This window comes from Panthera onca, chromosome B4 (genome assembly GCF_046562875.1).
Source record: "Panthera onca isolate mPanOnc1 chromosome B4, mPanOnc1 haplotype 2, whole genome shotgun sequence".
Classification (NCBI taxonomy): domain Eukaryota; kingdom Metazoa; phylum Chordata; class Mammalia; order Carnivora; family Felidae; genus Panthera; species Panthera onca.
In genome coordinates, this window is record NC_138345.1 from 82,022,077 (window position 1) to 82,049,595 (window position 27,519).

The 27,519-nt window shown below is 39.6% G+C and overlaps 1 protein-coding gene and 1 pseudogene across 1 annotated transcript in view; both read right to left on the reverse strand.

Annotated features, from left to right (window-relative positions):
• LOC132695334 (peptidyl-prolyl cis-trans isomerase D pseudogene) lies at nucleotides 1–11,823 on the reverse strand (annotated as a pseudogene).
• Nucleotides 11,214–27,519, reverse strand: part of PYM1 (PYM1 exon junction complex associated factor) — a 19,508-nt gene continuing 3,202 nt past the window's right edge. Inside the window, exons 2-3 of the mRNA XM_078449807.2 lie at nucleotides 12,737–12,830; nucleotides 11,214–12,345 (exon numbers count right to left, since the gene is read on the reverse strand). Of these exons, the coding sequence (XP_078305933.1) occupies nucleotides 11,862–12,345; nucleotides 12,737–12,830 (578 nt within the window). The 3' untranslated portion in view covers nucleotides 11,214–11,861. The remainder of the gene's footprint in view (nucleotides 12,346–12,736; nucleotides 12,831–27,519) is intronic.

Below are 27,519 nucleotides of genomic sequence, written 5' to 3' on the forward strand. Positions count from 1 at the left end.
TTAGGCAAACATTTTTGCATACGCTGCCTTCTCTCCATCTTTCTGTGCCTTTATCTTTTGTTTAACTTTCAACAATTCTGTCTAGATAGTTTTATCTTCCAGTGCTGTCTCCTGAGCTTTCTTAAGATCAGCCCATGCTTGATCATATTCCTTTAATCCTTGCCATCCTTGAGCTCACAGTACAATGCTTTGGTATTTAATGGGTCTATTTCAAGAGCCTCCAAACAGCTGTCAATTGCTCCCTGCCAATTTGGCATCTTCAGTTTATTAGCACCAATATTCAGCATGCAGCTTAAAGCTATAGGTTGCAGCTTCTATCTGTCCGTTTTCTCAATAACAGCGTTTGAACCTTCCATATATCTTAAAACTTTTGTATATTTTTGGGGGCGCCTGGGTGGTTCAGTTGGTTGAGCGACCGACTCTTGATTTCACCTCAGGTCATGATCTCACAGTTCATGGGATCAAGCCCCACGTGCTGTCAGCGCAGAGCCTGCTTGGGATTCTCTCTCTCTCTCTCTCTCTCTCTCTCTCTCCCTCACTATCTGTCCTTCCTCTGCTTGCTCTCTCTCAAAATAAGTAAATAAACATTAAAAAAACACTTTTGTACATTTTTAATAGCCATCTCCCACTTCTGGATTTGAAAAAATATATTTCCAATTTTTTTTAAGACTTCTGTTATTAGTAAAATTTTATCTGCATCTTTTAAATCTATATATCTGCATCCTCAGGGAAATCTGGACGACTGTCACCAGAACCATCTTTTGGGAATATCATCCCCTTCCTTCAGTTCTCTGTATTCTGCAATAATGCATAATTTGGCAAGGTTTTCACCTTTCACTTCTACATTTTCCAATATCCTTGCCATACCCATTCCTTTAATTACTTGTACCAAACACCACATGTTTCCCATCCAAATGAGGAGTGCAAACCATTGTGATTAAGAACTGAGAACCATTTGTATTGCAGCCCACATTTGTCATGCTCAATAATAGAAATTTTCATCTTCACATTTTTTACCATCAATACTTTCTCTACCTGCCCCTTTTCGATATGAGAAGTCTCCACCCTGAATCATAAATGTCTTAATAATTTGATGGAAAGGGCACCCTTTGAAATGGAGAGGTTTCCCAGTAGTATGTCTAATGCCTTTTTCTTCTGTATGCAATATTCAAAATTTTTCTGCAGTTTTGAGTACAACATCTGCAAACAATTCTAGGACAGTTCGACCAATTTGCTCCTCTCCAATGTCCACAGCAAATAAGATGGGGTGGGGGTGCGGTTTATTGGGGTTGGAGGGCTTAGTTTGGGGGTCCTGGTGCGACACTTTGAATCCCAGATGTTTGGGAGTGGACTCTGATTTCTTTTAAATTAAAAAGCTCTCCGGGGCACCTGGGTGGCTCAGATGGTTAAGCGTCCAACTCTTGATTTTGTCTCAGGTCATTATCTCTCGGTTACACGGAGCCTGCTTGGGATTTTCTCTCTCCCTCTCTCTCTACCCCCTTCCACTCGTTCTCTCTCTCTCTCTGTCTCTCTCTAAATAAACTTTAAGAAAAAAAAAAAAACCTCTTCTCTATTCTCTTATATGCCTAGAAAATATTTTAGCATTTTTTATTATATTATTATTTTTATATTTATTTATTTATCTGAGAGAGAGAGAATGAGAGACAGCACATGAGAGCAGGGCAGAGGGATAGAGGGAGAGAGAAAGAATCTCAAGCAGGCAGAGCTGGAGGCAGGGCTTGATCTCACTAACCCTGAGATCATGGTCTGAGCCAAAACCAACAGTCTGATGCTTAACCGAATGAGCCACCCAAGGTGCCCCTATAGGCTTAACCGACTGAGACAACCGGGAGCCTCTACAGGAATAATATGTTAGATGATTAGTATCTTAGGTTCAAACTGTCTCCACAAGAACACTTCGACAATTTACACCACCAGAAATATGAGTATACCCATTTCCCTGATAACCACGCTAAGATTTTTTTTTTAATAACGTAAGAGTAAATTGTATCTGGTTGTTTTACTTTTCATTTCTGATAAAGACACACTGCATATAGGGCCACAAAGATGACAATATAATTCAGAAGAAAATTGAATGACGTCTTTGAAGTACTGAAAGAAAAAAATGTCAACCTATAATTCTATACCAAGTGAAAATTGAGTTATCTTATTTCTGACTATGACAAAGTAACTGGTATCAGACTAGTCCTCCCATCACACACACACACACACACACACACACACACGCACACACCTAGAAAAACTGCCCAAAATATATGAAACAATTGTTTTAAGATATTGGGCAAAGGCAGCATAGGGTTGTAATCCCTGAGGGAAAAGGAAAGAAAAATTGTGTGCACCTTCCAATTATCCCAACTACCTGCCCATAAATACTCTTCACACTATAGCACAGGGATGGGAAACCCAACAAGAGTACAGGGGTTTTGTTGAGCTGAGGAGACAGAGATTAGATTTTGGGGAGGCTGAGGAGGCAGATTCTATGAGAAAGTCCTAGAGAGAAGAGAGGTATGCAAAGAAAGAGCTCCACAAATTTGCATAGTGGTCCAGTGTCTTTGGCTGAATAGCAGGCTACATGTGCATAGCGTGACAGAGGAGACTTCTTGAAACTGACCAAAAATCAACTACCAGGTAAAGAACAACTGCTGGGGAATTATAAAGTGAATAATTACTGGAGTTCACACAGGAATGGAAGAAATTAGAGTTCCAACCAGTCAGACTGGAGAGACTGCGTCAAATATTCGGAGCATTCATTAGATACCTTAAAAAAGCTGTCTTAGGAGTAGACTCCTACTAGCCCAAGAGTAAAGTTACTCTAGACCTTCCCTCACAAAGTTTAAAAACTTGCCTCAAATGAATCAAGCTGATATGAAAGTAATTAGCTGCCTGCCAGAACAAAGCTTAAAGACAGACAATAAAATCCAGAAATTCGATGATGTAACATTTACAATGTCCAGCATCTAATAAACATACTCCCTCCAACCACCAAATAAACAAATAGATAAATAAGCAAAAGAAAAAAAGAAAATGTGATCTCTAGCTGGGAGAAAATTTAAACAATAAAAACAGACCCAGAAATGAAAGAAATTATGCAATTAATAGGTAAAGACTTCAAAACATCTTGATATAAGTTCAAATATTCCAAGAAAACCATAAATCCAATGAGGAAATAAATGGAGACTATAAAAAAGAAATGAAAAATACCATTGTATGACCTTTAGAGAAAATTAGATGATAAAGTTGAAAAGGTCAGTGAACTTGAAGATGCAGAAGTAAGAACAACGTAAACTGAAGCACAGAGAGAAAAGGAAGATGGAGGGGAAATAAGCAAGCCTCAGCGACCAGTTGGATGATATCAAGCATTCTACCACACACATAATCTAGAGTACTGGAAAACAAGGGAGCAGGAAAGAATATTTGCAGAAATTGTGGCAAAAAATTCACCAGATTTCATGAAAAAAATATTAACACCCAGATCCAAATAAACTGATGAACCTCATGCAGGATAAACACAAAGAAAATTATACCTAGACACAGCATAACCAAATTGCTGAGCACCGATGATAAAAAATAAATCTGAAAAGAAGACAGAGAGAAAGATATATGGCATAGACTGAAGCAAAGGTTAAGTATAAGCATTAACTTCTCATCAGAAACAGTGCAAGACAGAAGATAATGGAATAACACCCTTAAAGTGCTAAATGAAAAAAAAAAAAAAAAAAGCCAGCCTAGAATAGTATTTCCAGTGGATGTAAAAATGAAGACAAAAAAGACATTTTAAGACAAATAAAAGCTGAAAAAAGTTATCACTTATAAGAAATGCTACAGGAGGTTCTTCAGATGGAAGAAAGATGATATCAAGTGAAAACTCAGATGAACACAAATAAAGGGAATGGAAATAGTAAATTTGTGGGTAAATATAAAAGACACTTTTTATTAAAAAAAATTTTTTTTCTTAATGTTTTTATTTATTTTTGAGACAGAGAGAGACACAGCATGAGCAGGGAAGGGGCAGAGAGAGGGAGACACAGAATCAGAAGCAGGCTCTAGGCTCTGAGCCATCAGCACAGAGCCCGACGCGGGGCTCGAACTCACAGACTGTGAGATCATGACCTGAGCCAAAGTTGGACACTCAACCGACTGAGCCACCCAGGCGCCCCTAAAAGACACTTTTAAAAAGTTCTTTAAGGGGAACCTGGGTGATTCAGTCAGTTAAGTGTCCAGACACTTGGTTTCAGCTCAGATCATGATCTTATGGTTGGTAGGTTTGTGCCCCAAGTCAATTCTGCACTGACAATGTGGAGACTGCTTGGAATTCTCTCTCTCTCTCTCTCTCTCTCTCTCTCTCTCTCTCTCTCAAAACAACTAAATAAACTTTTAATAAATACAATTTATTTATTTTGAGAGAGAGAGAGAGAGAGAGGGAAAGAGAAATTGCACGAGCAGGGGAGGGGCAGAGAGAGAGATACAGAATCTGAAGCAGGCTCCAGGCTCTGAGCTGTCAGCACAGAGCCTGATGGCAGGGCTCAAACTTGTGAACTGCGAGATCAAGACCTGAGCCAAAGTCAGACACCCAACCGACTGAGTCACCCAGGTGCCCCAATAAATAAACATTAAAAAATTATAATAATAATAAATTAAAAAGTTGTTTAAAAGATAATTGACTCTTTGGGGTACCTGGCTGGCTTAGTCATTAAGAGCATGCAACTCTTGATCTTAGGGTTGTGAGTTCAAGCCCTGCATTTGGTGTAGAAATTAAAAATAAAATCTAAAAAGGGTGGCTGGGTGGCTCAGTTGTTTAAGCCTCCAACTTCAGCTCAGGTCATGATCTCACGGTTCGTGAGTTCAAACCCACATGCTAACAACTCAGAGCCTGGAGCCTGCTTCAGATTCTGTGTCTCCCTCTCTCTCTGCCCCTCCTCTGCCTGCACTCTGTCTCTCTCTCAAAAATAAACATTTACAAAAATAATAAAATAAAATCTAAAAAGAAGATAACTGATGCTTTAAGACAAAAATAGTAATAATATACAGTGGGATATATGTAGAAGTAAAATGTATGACAACAATAACAAAAAGGATGAGTGAAAGGAAAATGGAAGTATACTATTGTACAGTTTTTACATTACACACGAAGTCATATAATATTTGAAGGTAGTCTGTGGTAAGTTAAAGATGCATATGGTAAGCCTTAGTGCAACTATTGAAAAAAAAAATATATATATAGTTAATAAGAGGAGATAAATGAAATACCCAAAATACTCAAAGATCAGCAGGAAAACAGGAACAAAAATAGATAAGACAAATATAAAACAGCATGGTGGTAGATTTTAATCCAACCACACCAATTAAAATTGTCTCTTCATGCATTTTGCCATTTTTTCTATTACAGTGGTTGTCTTTTCTAGTTGATTTGCAAGAGCTCTTTACATATTAAAATATAAATCATGTCATGTATGTTTTCTGCCTTTGATGTTATCTTTAGGAAACCTTCCCCTTCCAAACGTAGATAGCATTTTGACAAGAAATATGAGAAGAGTATAAACGTAGACACTGAGGTAGAAAAGCATAAGCTATATTTGGGAAATAAATATTGAGTAGAAGAGTTTGGCTATAAAAGGCATTTTAGGGAATCACACAATATAAAAATAGAAAGAGTCATTCAGGACCAGAACATAGAATGCTGTCTTAAACCATTCAGGCTGCTATAATAAAATACCACAGACTGGGTAACTTATAAACAAGAGACATTTATTGTTCACAGTTCTGGAGGCTGAAGTCCAAGATCAGGGTGCCAGCATGGCCAGGAGAAGGCCCTACTTCAGGTGACAGACTTCTTGTAACCTCACGTGGTGGAAGAGTCTAGGAAGCTCTGTGGGATCTCTTTAATAAAAGCACTAATCCCACTCAGGAGGGCTCCACTATCAAATCCTAATCACCTCTCAAAGTCCCCACTTATTAATACTATCACCTTTGGGGGTTAGGATTTCAACATGAATAGGGTGTCGGGGGGGGGGGGGCAGCACATTCAAACCATGGCAACTGACTTGACTATCAGATAAAGGAGCTTGGTCTCCATTGGGTAGACCAAAGGGAACCTCTAAAGGTTGATTTTCTTTTCTTTCTTTTTTTTTTTTAATTTCTTTTTAACATTTATTTATTTTTGAGACAGGGAGAGACAGCATGAACTGGGGAAGGTCAGAGAGAGAGGGAGACACAGAATCTGAAACAGGCTCCAGGCTCTGAGCTATCAGCACAGAGCCTGATGCGGGACTTGAACTCACGGACCTCGAGATCATGACCTGAGCCGAAGTCGGATGCTTAACCGACTGAGCCACCCAGGCGCCCCTAAAGGTTGATTTTCAATACCATAAACATTGGGAAGATAAATCTTATTGAAGATCTAAGTGTATAGGACAGACTGGAGAAATGGGTGGTAGAGAGAGATCTAAGTTGGAGACCAGCTAGTATACTTTTGCAGTAATTCATACAGGAAGTGATATCCACCCATATATTGAATAAGGATAAAAATTATATGATTACCATAAAAATCAAAAGCCTTGATCCTCTTTCAGTGCTTTGTTTTAGACAAGTTGAATTTGAACAATAACATTCAAATAGGAGGTACTGGATGGGCAGGTTTTGGAGATGACAGGGCTAGGGAAACATTGAGAGTTATTAGCACAGAGGTAATTGTTGAAATAATAGGAGTAAATGAAGTCACCAGGGGAGACTTGTGGATTTCTAGGATATTGGAAGGCTCCTAGTTATCCTTCCATAATGAAAGCCTAGGTGTCATCTCTTCTAGGAAACCTTCCCTGATCACCATCTCCCTGGCCCCCCCACCACTACTGACTTAGGGGTCCTTTCTCTGCTTCCACAGAGCCCTGTGTATGCCCCTATTTATCACACTGTATTATTGTTGAGTGTTTCCTCTTTTCCTTGAGCTTCTAGAAAGCAGGTTCTAAATTTTTTTTTTTTTTAATTTTTAATGTTTATTTTTGAGAGAAAGAGAGGGCGTAAGGGGGTGGGGCAGAGAGAGAGGGAGACATAGAATCCAAAGCAGGCTTCAGGCTCTGAGCTGTATGCTGTGCAGCGTTGGTGGTATAGTGGTGAGCATAACTGCCTTCCAGGCTCTGAGCTGTCAGCACAGAGCCCAACACACGGAGCTTGAATTCATGAGCTGTGAGATCATGACCTGAGTCGAAGTCGGTTGTTTAACCGACTAAGCAACCGAGGCGCTCCAAGCAAGTACCAAAATTTTTTTTAATAAAAATTTTTAAAGTTTATCTATTTATTTTGAGAGAGACAGAGAAAGAGCATGAGGAGGGGAGGGGTGGGGGGGGGGGGTGAACCCCAAGCAGACTCTGCAGGGTCAGTGCAGAGCTGGATGTGGGACTCAAATTTATGAAACTGTGAGATCATCACCTGAGCTGAAATCAAGAGTCAGATGCTTAACTGACTGAGCCACCGAGGCACCCCAGGTACTTAAACTTACTCAACTTCGTGTTCTCCTGGCCTATAGAAAGCTCTTGAAAAATGTTTGCTGAATATAATCAGATTCTACGATTTGTTGCTTTCCCAAGGAAGATATCCTTTAGTATCTCCTCCCTTCCCTCCTCTCAGCCAATTCTGTTGCCCCATAAACCAGTTATTCTTTTTGGGGTATAACCTCCACCTTTTTCCACTGCAGTTCAGCATCTTCTTTGATCCCTAGGGGAGAATGGAAACCATTTCTGATCTCTTTTGAGAGATGGCAATACTGACAAAAAATTTTACCTTCTTGATCCCAGATTCTCTAACCTCCTCAATTTGTAAAAGGAAGTTATAGTTGGAGAGGAAAGGGAGATCTATATGCCCTGTGATGGAATGCCTGGGAACTTGAAGAGAAAAGATTTTCTGACTAAGTAACCCTATCCGCTAATTTCAAAACAAGCTGGAGTCTAGAGACAGGCTAACTTGCAAATACCAGCCCCTCACAGCACCACCTAGTGGATAAAAAGAAACTAACACGGAGTGTCTGGGTGGCTCAGCCCCTTGAGCCACAAACTCTTTTATTTTGGCTCAGGTCATGGTCCCAGGATGCTGGGATGGGTCCCTGCCCTGGGCTGAGCATGGAGCCTGCCTGGGATTCTCGTTCTCTCTTCCTCTGCCCCTCTCCCCCACTTGCACTCTGTTTCTATAAAAGGATAAGATAGGATATGATATGATATGACATGACACGATAGAAAAAATAAAAAAATATATAAAAATGAAATGAAATAATAAAATAAATAAAATAAAATAAAGTAAAATAAAATAAAATAAAATAAAATAAAATAAAATAAAATAAGGGCTCTGAGACCATGAAGGTAAATGGCCAATTCTAAATTAACTCACTTTCAGATCTCTAGAATCTTTGCTATTTACACATTAGGAGGAATCATCAGTAAAGGGGAAAGAATTGCCAAATAAATAGTAATATAGCTTCAAGAGCATAAAAAAAGCAAGGAGCTAATTTACTTTGCCATAAGCTATAAGGGCCCATTGGGGAAATAATTAAACTAATAACCTTCTACCCCAACCATCCCAAAGAGAGAGACCAGAGAGAGAATGTGTGATGCCCCAGCCCCTTGGTATTGATTTTATCAGTGGCTTTCAAATGTATTTTTCTGCAAACCAAGGTAAGGAATGCATTTTATATCCTCACTCAACACTGGAAACAAAATTATCATGAGACATATTTATCCTTATTAAGCATCAGTCTCTGCTATTTTCTAGTCTACTCCACTTAGAAACACCACTAGTAGGGTGCTTGGCTGGCTCAGTCAGTAGAGCATATGACTCTTGATCTTGGGGTTGTAAGTTCAAGGCCCATACTTGATGTAGAAAATACTTAAAACCTTGAAGAAAAAAAACCCCAACATCCTACTGGCCAGAACTTTCTAAATTGATTTCATGACTCACATTTTGAAAAACACTAGCCAGTTTATGTGTAAATTTTCATCCTATATCAACACTGATGTTTTGCTAAGGAAAAGTGCCCCTACAGAATTGAAACCAAATTCACCATATCTCTTCCATGCTGCCAAGCCTTTGTGCACAGTTGCTCTCCCCTACCTGCCTTTGTTGAGATATGAGTCATAATCTTCTTCAAAATCCAACACCATCATTAAGTCTTTCCATTCCTCCAATCAGAAGAAATTATTTCTCTCTTAGTTCTCCCTCAAAACAGTGCTGGTACCTCTACCCTAGCACTTAATTAATGTGCCTAGTACTCAATTAGTGATTTACACAACTTATAGCTTCCTTAAATGAAGGTTCTACATACTCATAATTGCATCCCCTGTATTCATAATTGCATCCCTCCAGACTGGCACAATGACTAACAGGGCCCAACAAATATCAAAGTAAACTTGTATAAAACTACTTAAGATCCAGAAAATTTAGGGGCACCTGGGTGGCTCAGTTGGTTAAGTATCCAACTTCGGTTCAGGTCATGATCTCACAATTCATGAGTTCGAGCCCTACACCGGGCTTGCTGCTGTCAAAGCAAGGCCCACTTCAGATCCTCTGCCCACCCCCCCCCCCTCCGCCCCCGTCCCTAACCCACTTGTGCGCTCTCTCTCAAAAATAATTAAAAACATTAAGAAATACATTTTAAAAATAATTTTAAAAATAAAATAAAGATCCAGGAAATTCAAAGGTTTACTGAGGTAAATCCTTTTGCAAAGCACTTAATCTCTCCCTAGTAATAGTTAAGTATGATTCCTCTAAAACATCTGAACTTATAAAATATCAAATATCTATATACATAAGCCAATTAAGCCTTCTTTATAAAATTTTCGTAATTGTGCAGGGGTCCTACAGAAGGAAACTCAGGCTTTTAGTCTCACACTGAGGTGCCCAGGCAAGTCCTTACTAATGAGCTCAGCCATTTGAGGCACAAATTATCCTTCGTCTTCTGTTTCTACACATGGCTTGTGGCCTTATTCATTCAGTTAAGTATTTGAGAATTTACTATTTGGGGTAGTGTGATGCAATGATAAACAGTCCCAGGGCTGGATGAGCGCAATGATCTAACAAGGAGGAGGAGGGCTAACATGGAACCGAGCATAACATAATATAATAAATCCCATCACAAACCTAAGTAAGGAAGCAAGTTCAGAGAGGCATCTAGATTAATATTTGAAGCTTATGGAAGTCTTCCTAGAGAGGATAACACTGAGATTCAAAGGCTAAGAGTTGACGAGGCAGAAGGGGTCAGCAAGAGTATTATAAGCAGAGGGATCAGAAAGGACAAAGCCTCTCTGAGGCTCAGAGAATATGGCTCTTTTAACAGAAAGTAGTCAGTGCACTAGGGAGCACATTTTGACCAGAGCTGAAGAATGGCAAAAAATGAGGCTAGATTGTATGGGACCTTATGAGTCAGGCTAAGAACTCTGAACAACGGAGGCAGTTCATTACAGTTGACTTCCCTTCCATTGGTCTCTACACTAGCAGCTGGCTAGAAAGAAAGACTGTGGTGAGGGTGTGGGAATCAGATATGCAAAAATTAAGTGACAGCTCTAAATGCCTCTTCTTGTATTAGTTTGTCAGACAATGCCATCTTGGGGTAGCATCTAAGAAGGTAAAATTTCAGAAGAGCTGCCCCAGTGATGCTGTGAAATGGATTATTTTTGGAAAGAAACAGTAAGGAAGGTACAAAGGCCCCACTGTTATGCAGCAGGATAGTAATGACACATGTAAATTAACATGTCAAATTCAATTTGTTCTAAGTTTCCTTTTATTATAACCTAATTACTATTCACTGAAGTCTGAGCAAATAGGTACAGAAATCAGGGTCACTAATTTGGTCATACACTCACAATTTTTAAAAATTAAAAGGAATAGGGGGCGCCTGGGTGGCTCAGCTGGTTAAGCAGCTGACTCTTGATTTCAGCTCAGGTCATGATCTCACAGTTCATGAGATCCAGCCCTGCCTGGGGCTCCACACTGGGCATGGAGCCTGCCTGAGATTCTCATTTTCTTTCTCTCTCTCTCTCTCTCTCTCTCTCTGCCCCCTCCACCTGTTCACATGCTCCCGGAATGCTTTCTTTCCCTCTTTCCCTCTCTCAAAAAAGTTAATGGGGGGGGGGGGGGGAAGGGAACCTGGGTAGCTCAGTTGTTGAGCATCTGACTCTTGATCTCAGCTCAGGTCTTGATCTTGATCACAGGATCATGGGTTCAAGCCCGGTGTTGGGCTCCACACTGAGCATGCAGCCTACTTGAAAAAGAAAAAAAAAAAGGAATATTACTCTCAATATTTGTCTTCCTGTACCAAACTGGAGGAGATAATACACCTACTGGAAGCTGGAAAGAGGGACAAAGCCAGACATGTTGTCTACTTGAGTTTATTCTGTTCTTTAAAAAAAAAAACAAAAAAAAAAACAAAACAAAAACAAAAACAAAAACAAAAAAACGGTGAGGGATGGCGGGGGAAATAACCCATAAACACTGTGAACAGGAACCAAGACTCCGACTTGAGTGTACTCCCCCTACCCTCAACCTCAGTTCTCTAAGACATTCCCACCCGCCCAATTTTCTTTTAAACAAGACACCCAAATCAGCAGCAAAGTTACCTGGGGTAATCACTGAGATTTTGAACACTGGGAATGGGAGGGAGAAAAGTCCAAAAAATAGGAGTTGGGAAGAAGAGGGAAGGAATGACGGCGAGGCTAGGCTCTGGAGGACGGAGTTGGGCCACGAGAAGTGGAAGTGAGTCAGTAGGGAGGGGGTACCCCCCTGACTGCTGCTGCCCACATTCCCCAGGACCCCAGAGAGCCCCATGGTTTTTTCTGCAGTCCATTCCCTGCTCCCCAAAGGCCTCACAGGCCCAGCTCCAAGTCCTCGAGCTCCTCCTCTAGCGCCCTCCTCCGCGCTAGCTTCTCCAGCTGCTCTTTGCTGGGCTGGCTGATTTCCCCAGCCTGGATCCGTTGCTGCAGCTCTTCCACCTGCCGAAGCTTCTTCTTTAGGTTCTTTATCTTCTTGGCCTTCTCGGTGGTGACGGCTGAGTCAGGCTGGTCAGAGGCAGCTGCAGGGGCTGCCCGGGAGCCCTGCGGAGCCGTGGGGAGTGGGGCAGTCTCTCCCAGGGACACCTTATCGAGAGTCCGGCTTAAGGCCTCTGCCTCGCCTTTCTCTTGCTGCTGCCGCCGCTTCTCCTTCCGCTTCAGGTTGCGTTTGGCTGTCTTGGAGAGGCCTGATTCGCCACCTTCTGGCCTGGATGGGGTGGCAGGAGCAGTGGCCTCAGGGCTCAGACCTGGGGGCAGTTCGGGTTTACTCTTGAAAAACTTCACATACTTGTTCTCATACCTGCAGGGAAGAGATGCCAACAGTTTCAAAGAAGCACTGACTTCTGGAGCCCTTTTCTTAACCTTCCAAATCAATCCACTCTTTTCATTCTCTCGCTTCCTTCCTCTCCTATGGTCCCTCCCCAATTTTCTTCTGTTCTGCAGGCTGTGGGAAGGTCTCTAGGTCTCATAGTTCCATATCCTGAATGCTGTTTGGAGATTCTGATAAACAGAGGCCAATAGGAACAGAACTAGTCACTTGTAACCCTCACTCATCGCTGTATCCCAGCCCCCTCTCCTCTTCTTTCTCATATAGTTGCTCCCTCCTCGCATTTCATGAGATACTGGGATCAGTAGATTCTTCTTTTCTGTGGATTCCATTAAATACCCCCTCCTCATGCCTAACCACGCACACTGGGACCTCCTCCTGGGGCACATAGCCTTCTTTCACCCTCCGCTGCTTCCGCCAGGTCCCGTCGGGTCGTTGTGTTGAGGCAATGTATTTGCCTGCAATGAGAGAATTAAGTTAGACAGTTACTCTAACTTTCAAATAGTTCCCAATTTGAAAACATGAGTGAATGTATACAGCTTCCCTGGGCACCCATCCGTCTATTAAATGCAGCCATTAAGGCACCCTTTTCTCTTATCAACCCTCAACGCCCCTCTCATCATTATTTACTGAGTGCACATTATTTACTGAGGTATAATACACCATCCCTGCCCTCAGGAGTTTCTATTTTTACACTATTTTCTATTTTTAATCTAGTTGGCAAGAGGACAGGCACAGAGGAAGAGTTTTTAAAAAAAAAACACAAGACAATAATAGCATTGGGGCATCAAAAGGCAATAACTGAAAAAGGGGCCAAAAGAGGGCAAAAACAAGAACCGTAGCAAGGAGAAATGACGAGAGAAGATGTAGACAGGGGAAGCTTTATTAAGATGGGTCATGAAAAACAGGTCAACTTTTAAGAATCCATACTAGATATAAAAGCACCAGTACACAAGGATATTTGTAAAGGATGTTTGTTGCTACATTATTTAAAACAGCAAAAACTGAGGCAACTTGAATGACCACCAATAAATGAACAATGGAATACATGTGGATCATCCACAGGATGGAACACCATGCTCTTATGAAAAAAGAATGTCAGATATAAATGCACTGACTTTCTTTGCTGCCAGTTATACGCTGTTGTAAGTTAGAAAAAATGAACAGCAACACTGAACAGTAGAAATGCACTTTGCTCAGTAATACTTGAGTTGTTGCAATATTTGATTATCCATTTGGTTGTTACAGAAAAATTCTTAACTGTAATGATGGCTGTTGCTGTAATTGTATATTGCCTGTATTTCTACCTCTATTAATGAGCTTTATGTGCTAGATTTTAATATCCTTGTGCCTGGGCAAGTACACAAGTCTTTAAAAAACAAACATGGTTTACTTGCACAAAACTGATCAGTTTTGACGGATCGTTAATGCCCCTGAAGTGGTTTTGAGGGTGTGAAACAAATGGTGAGAATCTGAATTGGTCCCTCTTATTACAGAATTGAAATTAAGTCTACTTACTTTATCAAGTCATGTTCATGCCCTGATTTTATATAGTTGCATCTATCAATAAACATTGAAAACAAAATAAAAATAAATAAATGCATTGACTTTGGCTTGAATGGTGTTCATGACACACTAAGTGAAAAAGCAAGTTGCAGGATAACATATAGAGTAGTTATCCTCCAAGTTTTTTTATTTCAGGATCTCCCTTCTGCTCTTAGTTTGCAATATTATCCATTTCACCATGCAATATTTTCTAAAAAAACATATTCGCTAATATCCTCAGAAAAGTCTTTAGTGGGAAGCTGTCAAGCTGGCAGTGGCAAATATAACTTTTCCAAAATTCTGATTTTTACTTGAAGCCTTGAATTTTACCATCGGCAAAAAATACTGTCAGTTGTTTTCCTTGAAATGACGGGTTTACTTCCTTCGTTTTCAGGAAAATGCCAGATACCCAGTTCTGAATTACTGGTTTGTCAGTGGTTCTTTTAAGTAAAAATGGTGTTCCATGAAAAGGAAGCTGTTTAGCTTGTGACTTGCAGACAATTGCACCAGTGCTTTTCCTTAAGACACCACCTTACTCCAGTGTGCAGTAGTGTTTCATCCTTACTTCCCAATTAGTCCACAGAGAACATGAAAGAGATGAGTAACTTCCAGTTACAAAATGAGTTAAGTTGTGAGGAATCTAAGGTACAGCATGATAACCATTATTAACAGAACTGTATTGTATTCTTGAAAGTTGCTACGAGAGTACAGTTTTAACAACAAGATGGATGGCGATTACGTGAAGTGAAGGATGTGTTAACTAACCTCATTGTGTAAACATTTCACAATATATACATGCATCAAATCACACTGCACTCCGGAAACCTACACAATGTTATATGTCAATTATATTTCAATAGAGCTGGAAAAAAAATAAGTAAAAAGAGGTGTATTCAAGGGCCAGGTTTTAATAAAATTAGCAAATCTTACTGCATAAACAAGGATATTCTTAAGTGAAACTGGCCTTATTTACTGCAAGCATGTGGCGGCAAAGAACACAATGACTGGTCGTTTGGTGCAACCACCTTGATTAGTGCTAAGGGGCCAGCGGTTTTCCCCACCTTGGCTTTTGCACCCTCAGAGCAAATGTCAACCCAGAAAAAAAAGATAATGAACACCTTAGTCTATAATAAAACCAGTTATGCTTGCAGACGTCCTTAAAGTGTCTTAGGGAACCCGCAGAGATCCTGGACATTCTGAGAACTGCTGGTGTAGGGTATGCTCCCGATTTTGTTGGGGCAAAAGGAGCAGCACTTAGTAGTCCATACAGTCTGGGCACATGGGGCAAAGAGAAAGGTGTGGAAGGACACATACCAAGATACCAAGCCTTTAATGCTGGTTATTTTAAGAGGGATAACCTGGAAGAAGAGGTAATAGAAACCATTAACCATTAGGATATATACTTTTTGCCCTTATAGATATCTTTATTTTTATAATTTGTTTTTAAAAATCTTATATATACAAACATATCTTGTATTACTTTTTTTTTTTTTCTTAAGTAGGCTCCACATCCAACATGAGGCTTGAACTCACAACCCTGAGAGCAAAAATTGCATGCTCTACCGACTAAGACAGTCAGATGCCTCATGTATTATCTTTTTTTTTTTTTTTTAAGCATTACTTTTATAAAAAGAAAGATTTGTAAAAGAAAAGTAAAAAGTTAAGTCTGGGGCCTTCCACACAGATTATATATTGTTCCATGAATTGGCTTTTTTTTTTTTTAAATGTTTACTTATTTATTGAGACTGGGGGAGAGGCAGAGAGAGAATCCCAAGCAGGCTCTGCACTGTCAGCACAGAGCCCAACCCAAACTGTGAGATCTCACAAACTGAGATCATAACCTGAGCAGAAATCAAAAGTCAATGTTTAACTAGGGACCCCTGAATTGGCTTTCTGTTCAAAATGCAAATGTCATTAATAAAATTAAACTAAAAGCAAAAAAACTGTTAAAGAAAATGGTTAAGATTTGAAAGGTAGAAAAGATGGGACAAAGAACAAAAAAGCAAAAAAAAAAGCATGGATGTGGGAAGGGGGTTGGGGTATTTAAAGAATAAAAAGTAGAGGAGTCTAGTCAGACAGCTCATGTTAGGTACTAAAAAATGGGGCCAGATCTTGGAAAGCATTAAACAAAAGGTCAAGGAATTTGAAGTTTATCTGGTGAATAAAACGAGAGCCACTTGAGGATACTGCTTGCTTAAATCCAACAGTTTAAACACAAGAGTATAAATTGAAGAATCAAAAAACTGAGGTTTCATGGAGGGAAGACTGAGACCAAACCTGGGCTTTAAAGAGTCAAACTAAAGGAAATGAAAAAGGAGGCAGATTGAATTCTAAATAGAAGCTCATTCTAAAACAAAATGTCACACATGGGAATGGAAATGGCATGATCAGGAGATGGTGGGTGAGAGGGCTGATATAAAGTAAATGAGAGGAGGGGCGCCTGGTGGCTCCAGTTAAGCATCAGAGTTTGGTTCAGGTCATGATCTCACAGTTGTGAGTTTGAGCCCCACATCGGGCTCTGTGCTGACAGCTCAGAGCCTAGACTTCTTTGGATTCTTTATCTCCATCTCCCTCTGCCCATTCCCAGCTCGCATGTGCGCTCTCTCTCCCTCTCTCTCTCAAAAATAAATAAACATTAAAAAAAAATTGGGGGGGGGCACCTGGGTGGCTCAGTTGGGTTAAGCGGCCGACTTCGGCTCAGGTCATGATCTCGCGGTCTGTGGGTTCGAGCCCTGCGTCAGGCTCTGTGCTGACAGCTCAGAGCCTGGAGCCTGTTTCAGATTCTGTGTCTCCCTCTCTCTGACTCTCCCCCGTTCATGCTTTGACTTTCTCTGTCTCAAAAATAAATAAGCGTTAAAAAAAATATTTTTAAAAAAATTTTTTTAAGTAAATGAGGGGAGAATGTTCAGACCTTGAAACGCCAGTTAAGGAGTTTAATATCTGGCAGGTGGCACACATTCAGTAAATACTTGTTAATGAATGAATTCAAAGCAGTGTTTTAGGGCAATTAATCTGGCAGGATGAAAAGGTGAATTAGAAAGTGGAAACACTGGAGACGTGGAAAATCAGGGAAAAAAAGGGTGCAATAACCCTGGCATGTGATAGAATTGGCTGAAACAGTGAGAAAGGAAGAGACTTATGCCAAATCCATTATCAAAGAATCAACATTTGGGAATTTGCTGATGGGGGAGGGGTAAAGGGTTAAAGTAAAAAATAATTTGGGGCTCCTGGGTGGCTCAGTCTGTTAAGTGTCCAACTTTGGCTCAGGTCATGATCTCATGGTTCATGGGTTTGAGCTGCATGTCGGACAGTACTGGCAGCATGGGGCCTGCTTGGCATCCTCTGTCTCCCTCTCTTTCCGCCCCTCCCTCGCTCATGCACACTCTCTCTCAAAAATAAACATTAAAAAAAAAAACTCTTAAAAAAATAATTCAACACTTTATTTTAGTAATTCCAACCTTGAGAATTTAGCATAAGGAAATACCTCCAACAGGAAAAAAAAACAAAGAGGAAATAAAGGAATTGACAGTGAAAATTATGGCATTATCTAAAAAGAGCTAAAAATTAAAAACAAGCTTCAAGTCCAGTTATATAGGAATGGTGTATAACACATCCATTGCAAATGATAACAGGGTCGCCTGGCTGGCTCATTCAGTAGAGTGTACAACCCTTGATCTCAGGGTCAAGAGTTAGAGCCCCATGTTTAGTGTACAGATTACTTAAAAATAAATAATCTTTAAAGAGACAGGATATAATTTTTTTTTTTATTTTTAAATTTTTTTTAAATGTTTATTTATTTTTGAGACAGAGAGAGACAGAGCATGAATGGGGGAGGGGCAGAGAGAGAGGGAGACACAGAATTGGAAGCAGGCTCCAGGCTCTGAGCCATCAGCCCAGAGCCTGACTCGGGCTCGAACTCACGAACCGTGAGATCGTGACCTGAGCTAAAGTCGGACGCTCAACCGACTGAGCCACCCAGGCGCCCCGACAGGATATAATTCTTAAAAATGATAATAAAATTTTAAATCATGTAATGTGACATAATGTAAACCATAATGAAATTATATAAATATACTATGATTTCAATTATTAAATGTTATGCCTATTTTTAAATCTTTGTTTATTTGAGAGAAAGAGAGCATGAACTAGCAAGGGAGGGGCACAGAGAGAGAGAATCCCAAGCAGGCTCCACACTGAGCGTTGAGCCTGACGTTGGGCTCAATCTCAAGAACCATGAGATCATGATCTGAGTCAAAACCAAGCGCTGGACACTTAACCGACTGAGCCACCCAGGCGTCCCATTAAAAATAAAATCTTTAGGGGCACCTGGGTGGCTCAGTCGGTTAAGCGTCCAACTTCAGCTCAAGTCATGATCTCGAGGTTCACGAGTTCTGTCCCCGCGTCCGGCCCGCGCCGACAGCTCAGAGCCTGGAACCTGCTTCAGATTCTGTGTCTCCCTCTCTCTCTGCCCCTCCCCCGCTCACACTCCGTCTCTTTCTCTTGGTCTCAAAAATTAAAACATTAAAAGAAAAATTTTTAATAAAATCTTAAAAAAAGATCTAATTTTAGGTTTCAAACCTGAATGGGTTGGAGAATGGGTACACAATGAGAGTGAAAATACTTTTGACCTGGTAATTATTATAAAGATTTTGTGGAAGACACAGATCTGTTGTAATCTTTGGAAGATAAGCAGGATTTAGACAGGTGGAGGTGGAGAGTGTGGTTACAAGAAAAGAAAGGGAAGTATTTCAGGAATATGGGACAATATACGCAAAGGGACAAATGAGACTAGTCAGGACCCTGCTAAAAATTCTTTCTGGATTCCTATTGTCCTCAGGGTATTTACATGGAGGACAGGACTACACACAAAAGGCCAATCCTCTCAGCTACTAGTCACTCACACTCTGCTCCAGCTGACTGAAATACTCACAAATCTCACCAGACCTGTGTCTCTATTTTCTATGCCTTTTTGCTTTTGCTTCCTTTGGCCTGGAACAGGCTTTCCTTGATTCTTATCTTAGTTAATTCCTGTTGGTCTTTAAAGGTCAAGTTCAAGTATAAACTCCAATTCAGTTCCTCCTTCCCACCCCAGGCCCTTTGTATACAACACCTGTTTTGGCCTTTATCATGCTCTGATGTTTAACATAATTGTGTACTTCCTTGAGCACTGGGACTTTGTCTTTGATCTCTGAAGCAAAGGGCCTGGCGCATAGAAGACTGTAATTAAGTCAAATTAATAAATAAATAGGGGTTCCTGGCTGGCTTGGTTGGTAGAGCGTGTGACTCTTGATCTCAGGGTTGTAAATTCAAGCCCCACATTGGGTGTAGAGATTAAGAGAATACTTAAAAATAACATTTTCAGGACCCCTGGGTGGCTCAGTCAGTTCAGCCTCCGACTTCACCTCAGGTCATGATCTCAAGGTTCAAGCCCCACATCAGGCTCCATACTGACAGTGCAGAGCCTGCTTGGGATTCTCTCTCTCCCTCCCTTCCTCTTTACCCTTTCCCCGTGCTCTCTCAAAATAAATAAACTTTAAAAAAATAAAATAAAATCTTTATGGGCACCTGGATGGCTCAGTTGGTTGAGCATCCAATTCTTAGTTTCAGCTCAGGTCATGATATCACTGTTCATGGATTTGAGCCCCATGTCAGGCTTTGCACTGACAGTGCAGAATCTACTTGGGATTCTTTCTCCGTCTCTCTCTCTGCCCCTCCCCCCACTTGTATTCTCTCTCTCTCTCAAAAAATAAATATTAAAGATAAATATTAAAAAATAAATAAGTAAAATCTTTAAAAAATATTTTAAATAAGTAAGTAAATTTAAGTATCATATTAGAGAGCAAGAACCTAGAATATTTTGGGCAAAAAGCACATGTAATGGGCAAAGACACTAGAAGTAAATTAGTCAGAATATGAAAAGTAACCAATCTTCTCTGGAGTTTGGACTTAAGCTTCAGACCGTAGAAGAGCACTGAAGGCCAAAAACAGAATACAGATGATATGCTCAAAGCAATGCTTTCAGATTAACCTCAAAATGTGTAATATAAACTAAAGGTAGAAAAAATGAAAATAGCTAAAATAGAGAAAAACTGATTTAGATGGTCTCTGTGGGTATTGAAAGGAAAATGAAAGAGAAATTCATTGTGAAGAACAAGTCAACAGACTTGAAGACTATTGAGATTTGACTGCCAAGATTTGAATTAGACGAAATAATTGAAACAGTGCCACCGTGGGTTTGATCTGGTGCTTTGCACATGTATGCTCTTATTTTCACAACATACCTGTGGGTAAATAGGGCATATGGTAATAATATTTCTTCACACATGGATTTTAAATGTTTATTGAGCCACTTGGGTGTTGTGCCAGGCACTGTAACAGGAGCTAGGGATACAACAATGAATAAAGAAAATGGTCTTGCCTTTTTGTAGCATACATTCTAGTGACGAAGAAAGGTAATAAATAAGAACACAAATAAATAATTACAATATCACTCTTGAATGTGCAAAATTTAGAGAATAAAAATCACTGATATGAAGAAAGCCCAACACCTGAAACTAATATAACACTGTATGTTAATTATACTGGAATTTAAAAAAAAAAAACACACACGAAGTCCAGAGAAGATGACAACTTCGTGAAAATAACTAATTCAATTCTAGACAGGCAGTGTCTTACGTGAAATTAAGGAGAAAAGGACAATACTAGAAACATATTTAAGAAAAATGCACAAAGATTATAGCTGAAGACTTAAGATTAATAAAGATGGAAAATGAGGAAAAACAGGTCAGAAGTTTCTTGAATGGCCATCCTAACTGGAAGCCCTGCGATCCAAACAGCCAACTATTACAAAGAAGCATCTATTTTATGTTCTCTTGGTTCCATTCTCTTGACTTCACAGTATCCAAAGGTAAAGTAAAAAAAGAAGGGAGTGGTTTGGAGATTCCTACCCATAGAAATAAAAAACAAGGGCAGAATATCAGGATTTTCAGGTAACCCCCTTGGGAAAGTCAGAAACTACAGATTAGAGATTGTTATAAGAACTTGGTAAACTTACTTTCTCACATTTGCTATTTGGTAATCCTTAATCTGTTGCCTTAAACTGTAAAGGGCCTTGTTTTCGGGGGTGGCAGGAAGACAGTGAAGAGACAGGACAGCAAGCAAGGCTTGCTGGGAGAACTCTAAGGGGTTATATGGAAGTGACTGTTAAAGGTGTGTTGAATCCCTGGGACCTGCTCAAATAAGAAAGGAGATCTACAAGACAGAGCTGAGCCTAGGGGTGATCTCAGGGCCAACAATTATTATAATGCCTGGATGTGGTTTCTAACACCTAGAGACAATATAGAAAGAGAAGATCCAATTTGGAGGAATGAGCCTGGAAAAACAGTCATGATCATCTTCCTCAACAAGGAAAAGGTGTCGGCAGCAACAGAAAATAATAATTCTGGAAAAGAACCAGGAGAGTGTTATGCCATGAAGACCAAAAGAGTTTTAAGGGCAGGTGGTAAACAGTATTGAATAGTGCACAGAGATTAAGGAAAAGGAGAACTGAGAAGAAAAAGATACTGATGTTGGCGATTTGCATTTTCTAGTTATCTCCAAGAATATAGCCTCAGAAAAGTACAAATTAATGAAATGTAATAAACACTGGAAGCCTCCTAGGACACAAGTGCCCTACTAAGTGATACAAGGATTATCAAGATTGAGTAAAATGGTCCCTACTTTCAAGAAATTTACAGTCTAAGTAAGGAGAAGGGTAGGCAAGTTAGGCAAACAAAGAATAAAACAAAAATATAAATGTCTTAGGTATCTTAAGAGACTGATACATACTGGTAACAAATTTCAAGAGAATAAATAATCACATCCTGTTTGATGGGGGAAGGTAACAGAAAATCAAGAAAATCTTAGGGATTTGACATTAAATACTAGGTAGAAGTAGTAACAATAACAGTAACAAATCAGTGGCTGATATTTCTGCAGACAGAGAAAGGAAGGGAAAGGGCCTTCTAAGAGTAACAACAAAAAAAATCATAGCAGTGGAAAACTCACAGTATGCTGAGAACAGTTAGGAAAGAGCATTTATTAATAAGTATCTACATTGCAATAAGAACTTTACATACATTACCTTATTGAATCTAGACAATGGGTAGGTATTACCATCTCTAGCTGAGGTCAAGAGTCTTCAAGAAGTTAAATATATGTCCAAGACCACAAATGCACAATACTATTCCACCTTATACTACATAGTCCAGTTTCACTGGGAGTTATAAAAAGAGACCTAGTATGTGGTGATACTATACTGAAAAGTGGTTTGTGCTCATATTAAAGAGTAGTATCTAAGCTAATGGTACATATGTGAATTTCACAGTCAATTCCAAAAAGAGAGTAGCAGCTACCATTGTGTGCCTCCTTAATGCTCAGGACAGGGCTGTGTTTATATACATGACTTATTTCACTTTCATATCTCCATGAAGGATTATTCTAGTTTTTTTTTTTTTATTTTATTTATTTTATTTTTTTTTTTTCAACGTTTTTTATTTATTTTTGGGACAGAGAGAGACAGAGCATGAACGGGGGAGGGGCAGAGAGAGAGGGAGACACAGAATCGGAAACAGGCTCCAGGCTCCGAGCCATCAGCCCAGAGCCTGACGCGGGGCTCGAACTCACGGACCGTGAGATCGTGACCTGGCTGAAGTCGGACGCTTAACCGACTGCGCCACCCAGGCACCCCTAGGATTATTCTAGTTTTAATAAAATTTATTTATTTATTCTGAAAGAGAGAGAGAAAGGGAGAGAATCCCAAGCAGGTTCCATGCTGTCATCACAGAGCCCGGTGTGGGGCTTGAACTCACAAACTGTGAGATCATGACCTGAGCTGAAACCAAGAGTCATATGCTTAACTGACTGAGCCACCCAGGTGCCCCTGGATTATTCTAGTTTTAGAGATGATGAGAAATTTAATAGCCTGCCCAAAGTTACAAAGTCAGCAAACTGCAGAATTCAAACCCAGGCTGTAGGTTTGTTCCAAACGTTGTGCATTTTACACTGTTATTGCATACTGTGTTATAAACAAACAAAAAAATACAAAAAAGGCCAACCATACTAATAAAGAAAATATAAATATAAAATATAATTTTCATCTGTCAAAGTAGTAGAATTTTTGGAGATGATAATAGCAATGCAGTCAAAGATGTGGTTAAACCAGCATAGTCATATATTATTGGTCGTAAAAGTCTTTAGAAAGCAATTTGGCTTAACATAGAAAGATAACATAAGGTAATCCTATCTTTTACCAGCATTTCCCAAAGCTTTTGTTATACAAGACACTTATGGAAAACACTTCCATAAGATAGTAACAAGAGTTACCCAAAAAAATTGTTAAATAAGTGGGCACTTCTGGGTTAAACATAGAAAAAAAGGGGGGCACCCGGGTGGCTCAGTTGGTTAAGCATCAACTCTTGATCTCAGCTCAGGTCACGATCCCACAGCTCATGGGATTGAGCTGTCAGGCTCTGTGCTGACAGCAAAGAACCTGCTTGGGATTTTCTTCCTCTCTCTGTCCCTCCTCCCCTGCTTGTGCTCTCCCTCTCTCTCTCTCTTAGAAAGAGAGAAAGAAAGAAAGAAAGAAAGAAAGAAAGAAAGAAAGAAAGAAAGAAAAGGAAAAGAAAGAGGAAGGGAAGGGAGGGAGGGAAGGAGGAAGGAAGGAAGGAAGGAAAGAAAGAAAGAAAGAAAGAAAGAAAGAAAGAAAGAAAGAGAAAGAAAGAAAGAAAAAGAAAATTTGTTCTTATTGGCAGGACTTAAATGAGGAGTTAATGTGTTCTTATTCGTGTGAGTATCCACAATAGGAATGTGATCCACAGTATTTCCCAAATTTATTTGACCAAAGGAACCTTATTTTTATTTTGTTATTTTGTGTTTACTTATTTTGCAGTACATCTCACAAGACTACTAAGCATTCTGAGAATCATATTTTGGAAAACAGAGCCATTTGGTATGATCCCAATTATGTAAAATATAGATATGCTACATATGTACACAGACAGAAAAACTAAAAAGAAGTGTAACTGTAGTTATCTTTGGGTTCTGGAATTTCCAAGCATGCATGTGACTTCTATTTTATACTACTTACAAAAACATTTTCTAAGTTAGCTACAATCAACATGAATTAATAAATAAATAAATGTTTGAACCCCCCCAACCCAGTAATTCTACTTCTGGGAACTCAATCCTAAGAAAATGACTTAAATGCAGGCAAAAATTTATGCACAAAAATGTTCATGGAGTTCTTGTAACAAAAATTCTGGAAACAATCTAAAAGCCCAGTAACAGAGGCACCTGGGTGGCTCAGTCAGTTGAGTGTCTGACTCGTGGCTTCGGCTGAGGTCATGATCTCACAGTTTGTGAGTTCAAGTCCCGCATCAGGCTCTGTGATGACAGCACAGAGCCTGCTTAGGATTCTCCTTCTCCCTCTCCCTCTCTCTCTCTCTGTCTCTCTCTGCCCCTCCCCCACTCTCTCAAAATAAATAAATAAACTTAAAAAAATTAAAAAATAAAAGTCCACTGACAGATGAAACATGAGAGGGTACATGCCCAAACAGTAAAACTCTGCCAATATTTTAAAAAATATTTAGAGTTTTTAATAACAAGAAAAAATATTTATGTCATAAGGTTAAATGAATAGGCAAAATGTAGGTGTATATACCAACAAATTCAAAAACGTTTTAAAAATGTACAGAAAAAATAAAGATCAGAAAGATATGTGCCAAAGTAAACAGTAGACTCTGGGTGGATGAATTATATTGAGCAAATATTACATAAGTAAATCTATACTTAAGGAACAGTAATCTGGCAACAGTGTGCCAAATGAACTGGAACAGAGAGAGACTGGAGACAGGACAAGTATTTAGGAGGTCACAGAAATATTTGCAGGATAAAGGAAAATGGAATCTGATCAGGCATGCAGAATGACCCAAGTACTATGCTTGATATTTTGCATTTATCTCTTCTAATCCATATAATAATCCGTACATAACAGTAATTATTACAGAACTATTTGCCAGGCACTTTCTATGTGCCAAACATATACATTATTTCATTTAAATTTTAATTCTCTCAATAATCCTATGTTGTAGGAGTCATTACTCTGAATTCATTGATGAGAAAACTAAGGCTTAGTTTCCCAAGTCTTAAAATTCCCAAGGCCTGGGGTGCCTGAGTGGCTCAGTTGGTTAAGTGTCAGACTTCCACACAGGTCATGATCTCACACTTCGTGAGTTCGAGCTCCACATTGGGCTCTCTGCTCTCAGCGCAGAGTCTGCTTCAAATCCTCAGTCCCTCTCTCTCTGCCTCTCCCCACCCCCTCTCTCTTTTTCTCTCTCTCAAAATAAACAAACTCAAAAACAAATAAATATACAGATAAATAAAATACCTTCTTTACAAAAAAAATTGCCAGGGCACCTGGGTGGCTCAGTCGGTTAAGTGTCCGACTTCGGCTCAGGTCATGATCTTGTGGTCTGTGAATTCGAGCCCCACATCAGGCTCTGTACTGACAGCTCAGAGCCTGGAGCCCACTTCGGATTCTGTGTCTCCCTCTCTCTCAAAAATAATAAACATTAAAAAAAAAATTCCCCAAGGCCATATACCTAACAAGTACTGAAGATGAGATAAGGATAATAGCAGTAGGAATAGAATGATATTTTGACAATTGGTATGTGGTGGAGGATGGGGAACAAGAGAGGAATAAAAGATGATACCACAAATATAACAATATCTAGTGCTTGCATCTTGGTTTCTTGATACTATTCTTCAGTAACAGGAACAAGGGCTCCTTGGAGAAATGTCTGATTCTAGGACTGGGATAGGAAAGATAAAAGATGAGCCCGGAGCATATTCTAGACACAAGAAAGTAAAGAAGAGCTAAAAACAAAAACAAAAACAAAAACCTACACTGGTGGGGGTATGTCAAAGGGACACAGAGCCAACTAAAAGAGCTCCCAATGTCCAAAGCTGGAACATTTAGAGCAATAAAATAAATAGAATTAGATTATAACCCAAAGTCCATATTGATATAAGTAAATGATTGAATAAATGGAGAAGAGACAAATCTGCAGAAATATTCCAAATAACATATGTAAATACTCCATCCTTAAGGAAGGAAACGTAACTTCCCCCTCTTTAAGTATAGGCTGTGAATAGACACTTTCTTCTAAAGACTATAGTATGGAAAAGAGAAGGAAAAAAGGATAACTTTATACTGGAGAAAGCTTACAAATATGACTTCAGCCAGGTGACCACAATCATGGTCAATATCAACAGTAAAAACATTATGATATTGTACCCTTGATATGATGAAAATGTCACTTTTCCTCTGTGATTGTCCCCTAAAAACACATAACCCCAATCTAATCATGAGAAAAACATCAGATAAATTCCAATAGAGGGGCATCCTATAAAATACTTGATTAGCACTCCTCAAAATTCCTCAACAAAAACAAGGAAAATCTGAGAAACTATCACAGCTAATGGGAGCTTAAGGAGACATGAGAACTAAAAGTAATAGGGTACCCAGGATGGGATCTTGGAACAGAAAAAAAAAAAAATTAGGTAAAAACTAAGGAAATCTGGGACACCTGGCTGGCTCAATGGGAAGAGCATGCAACTCTTGATCTCAGAGCTGTTAAGTTTGAGACCTATGTTGGGTGTAGAAATTACTTAAAAATAAAATCTTGGGGCACTTGGCTAGCTCAGTCGATTAAGCATCTGACTCTTGACTTCAGCTCAGGTCATGATCTCACTGTCCTGAGACTGAACCCCGCATCAGGCTCCGTGCTGAGTATGGAGCCTGCTTCATATTCTCTCGTTTTCCCTCTGCCCCTCTCCCCAGCTCACGCTCTAAAAATAAATAGGGACACCTGGGTGACTCAGTCGGTTAGGTGTCTGACTCTTGATTTCAGCTCAGGTCAGATCTCACGGTTTGCTGGATAGAGCCTTGTGTTGAACTCTGCGCTGACAGAGTGAAGCCAGCTTGGGATCATCTCTCTCCCTCTCTGCCCCTCCCCTGCTTGCACACACTATGTGTGCACACATGTGTGTGCACACGGGTGCACTCTCTCTCTCAAAATAAACATTTTTTTTTAAATAAGAAAAATAAAAATAAAAGGGGCGCCTGGGTGGCTCAGTCGGTTGAGCGTCCGACTTTGGCTCAGGTCATGATCTCCCCGTTTGTGAGTTCAAGCCCCGTGTCGGGCTCTGTGCTCAGAGCCTGGAGCGTGCTTCAAAGTCTGTGTCTCCTCCTCTCTCTGCCCCTCCCATGCTCATGCTCTGTCTCTCTCTCTTAATAATAAAGAAACGTTAAAATTTTTTTGAAAAATAAATAAATAAAAATAATTTTTAAATAAAATGAAATCTTTAAAATATAAGGAAATCTGAATGATGTATGGACTTTAGTCAATAATAATGGCATCAATATTGGTTCATTAACTGCAATAATGGTACCATACTAATGTAAGATGTTAATAATAAGGGAAACTGAATATATGGGAATTGTCTATCATTTTCTCAAGTTTTCTATAAATCCAAAATTGTTCTAAAAAATAAAGTCTATTT